Source organism: Pteropus vampyrus, unplaced genomic scaffold (genome assembly GCF_000151845.1).
Source record: "Pteropus vampyrus isolate Shadow unplaced genomic scaffold, Pvam_2.0 Scaffold204, whole genome shotgun sequence".
Lineage (NCBI taxonomy): Eukaryota > Metazoa > Chordata > Mammalia > Chiroptera > Pteropodidae > Pteropus > Pteropus vampyrus.
This window is the reverse complement of record NW_011888985.1, coordinates 1313595-1315716: the sequence shown is the minus strand read 5'-3', so window position 1 is coordinate 1315716 and position 2122 is coordinate 1313595. Positions and strand designations below refer to the sequence as shown.

The following is a 2122-nucleotide window of genomic DNA, read 5'->3' as shown; positions in this document are numbered from 1 at the left end:
CCAGTTGATTCTGCTTAAATCCAGGGAGCTTATATAATTCTCTCTAAACTCTAACGTGTCGATGGACAAATTTAAAAGTAAAAACTAGAGGCATTTACTCCAAGCGGACACCTGCGTCAGGTGTGGAGGATGGCCGTCCATCGCACCGGTGCCTGAGACCAGGTGACACTTTGTTCTGTTCTTTTGTTTGTTGCATCTGGAAGTTAAGGTGCTGGAGGAAACCGAGCTGAGGGTCTTGCTGGAACATGCTGCGGGCTCGTCGGGCAGCAAGCCCTGGCGTAGGCGAGGGGAAGAGACTGGACACAAGCATGTCCCTGGGGGTCTGCACCCAGCCGTCAGGGGGGCGGCACTGACGTCAGGGCTTGCTTGCCTCTTCTCCAAACTTCCTACCCCCATTTTAGGTTTAGGGTAGTCAATCCGTCAGTAATTATTCAACACAGTGATCGGCTTAGCATTTTTAGGTCATCGAAATGGAAGAAGAGCATGTAGGATATGTGGGAACCAAATTCATCAGTGAAATAATGATGGTGCTAAGTCACGAAACACACAGACGGGCTTTGGGTCGATCTCTGCTTGCAGTAAAGATCGCATCCTGTTTCGTGCAGGCAGCTGAGTTCCTCGCTGTTACTGAGAGAGTCACTAATGTCGCATCGCCCAGCGGCTGCCACTAGCAGGTAACATTAGTCAGATCGGCTCGTGCAGGACAAATCAGATTCTCCTGGTTCCGGAATCCCAAAATGCCCAACAGGTGTCGATTCAGGGGTAAAGGGCAAAGGAAACAATTCAAATGTTTTTTCTTTGTCTTTATTCAAGGTTTGAAAAATGAAGACAACGAGACTCTGGCGTGGGAGGGTGTCATGAAAGAGAATTACCTCGTCAAGATCAACACGAACGCCAGCGACGCCTCGGAGGAGTATGCCGACTCTTCATTTCTGCTCCTCGGGGCTCCTCGGGGCGCCCCGGGGCGCCCTCTGTATACGTGAGCCCGCAGAGCGTAGGCAGCATATTTGAGCCTGCTCTGTCAGGAGGTTACGCGAGAGCAATAGCACCAAAAGATATTGCCCAGGCGATCGAAGGCGACAAACGCGTAAATGCGTGTCTGCCTTTCAGGAAGGGGCAAAATCACCTCCCTGCCATCCCGATTGTCCTTCATGGCCCTGGGAAAGAAAGACGCTCTTGGCGCCTGCAGGGCAGGGCCTGGGAACCAGGTGACAAGAGTGAGGTCCCTCTGCCACGACCACAGAGGTAGATTCTGGGAAGACCACAGGTCACGCGCAGCAGGCAGCACCTTGAGGTGCCACGCACGTACCTCCACGATGAAGTCGAGCGATAGGATGACAGGAAAACTCTGTGGTTGATCTGTTGCCAACTGCCCCTGAGATGTCCTGAATGTCACTCACGGGTCACGTGGAGTTGTCATGAACATCCCATAGCTCTAGATAAATCCATAGGCGGTCCACCAGTAACATGTTACGCAGGGCCTCAGGGGCACGCCCTTGTACCGTGTGTGCGGGTGGGCACGGTCAAAGGTCAGATGTCGCAGACACTGAGAGCCCCAAACGCACGTCAAAATCCACTCTGACAAAAACAGTAAATGTAAGCACAATGGATCTTTCTGTCAGGTCCCACACGGCTCCCGGGGCTGTGGGACACTGTGCTTTTTCTTTGAGTGCCGAAACAAATGCCCCGAGCCTCCTGCGTTTCTAGACTCTGAGATCTGGGTTTCAGAAATGAGGGACGAACCTTACAGGTCGTCTGTCACCACCCCATCAGCATAGGTAGATTTATTTGCTGTACTTCCAACTGGGATGAGAACAGAATTCTGCTTCATTTGGGTATTAGGAAGAAAGTAAAAAAAAAAAAAAAAGAAAATCGTAAACGCAGCTGACATCGATTTAGTTACAAATGAAAATGATCTGCATTTTGCTCTTTAAAAGGCTATAAAATGGAGCCTAATAACCCTTTCTCAATTTCTCTTTCTCTCTCTCGTTCTTTCTCTTTCTTTTTTTAAACTTCCTTGAAGAATGAGGCACCGGTTTAGACAGCTGGATACAAAGGTACGGTTCTGTTTATAGTTTCAGGAGTATTATTTTTATCTCTATTATCTTCGTGCTTCCAGCTA

At 49.6% G+C, this 2122-nt stretch overlaps 1 protein-coding gene across 1 annotated transcript in view; it reads left to right on the top strand.

Moving 5' to 3' along the window:
* The window catches only part of TRPM8 (transient receptor potential cation channel subfamily M member 8), a 42731-nt gene that overhangs the window by 35516 nt on the left and 5093 nt on the right, over positions 1-2122 (top strand). The window contains exon 13 of the mRNA XM_023537938.1: positions 2024-2057. Coding sequence (XP_023393706.1) covers positions 2024-2057 — 34 coding nt within the window. The remainder of the gene's footprint in view (positions 1-2023; positions 2058-2122) is intronic.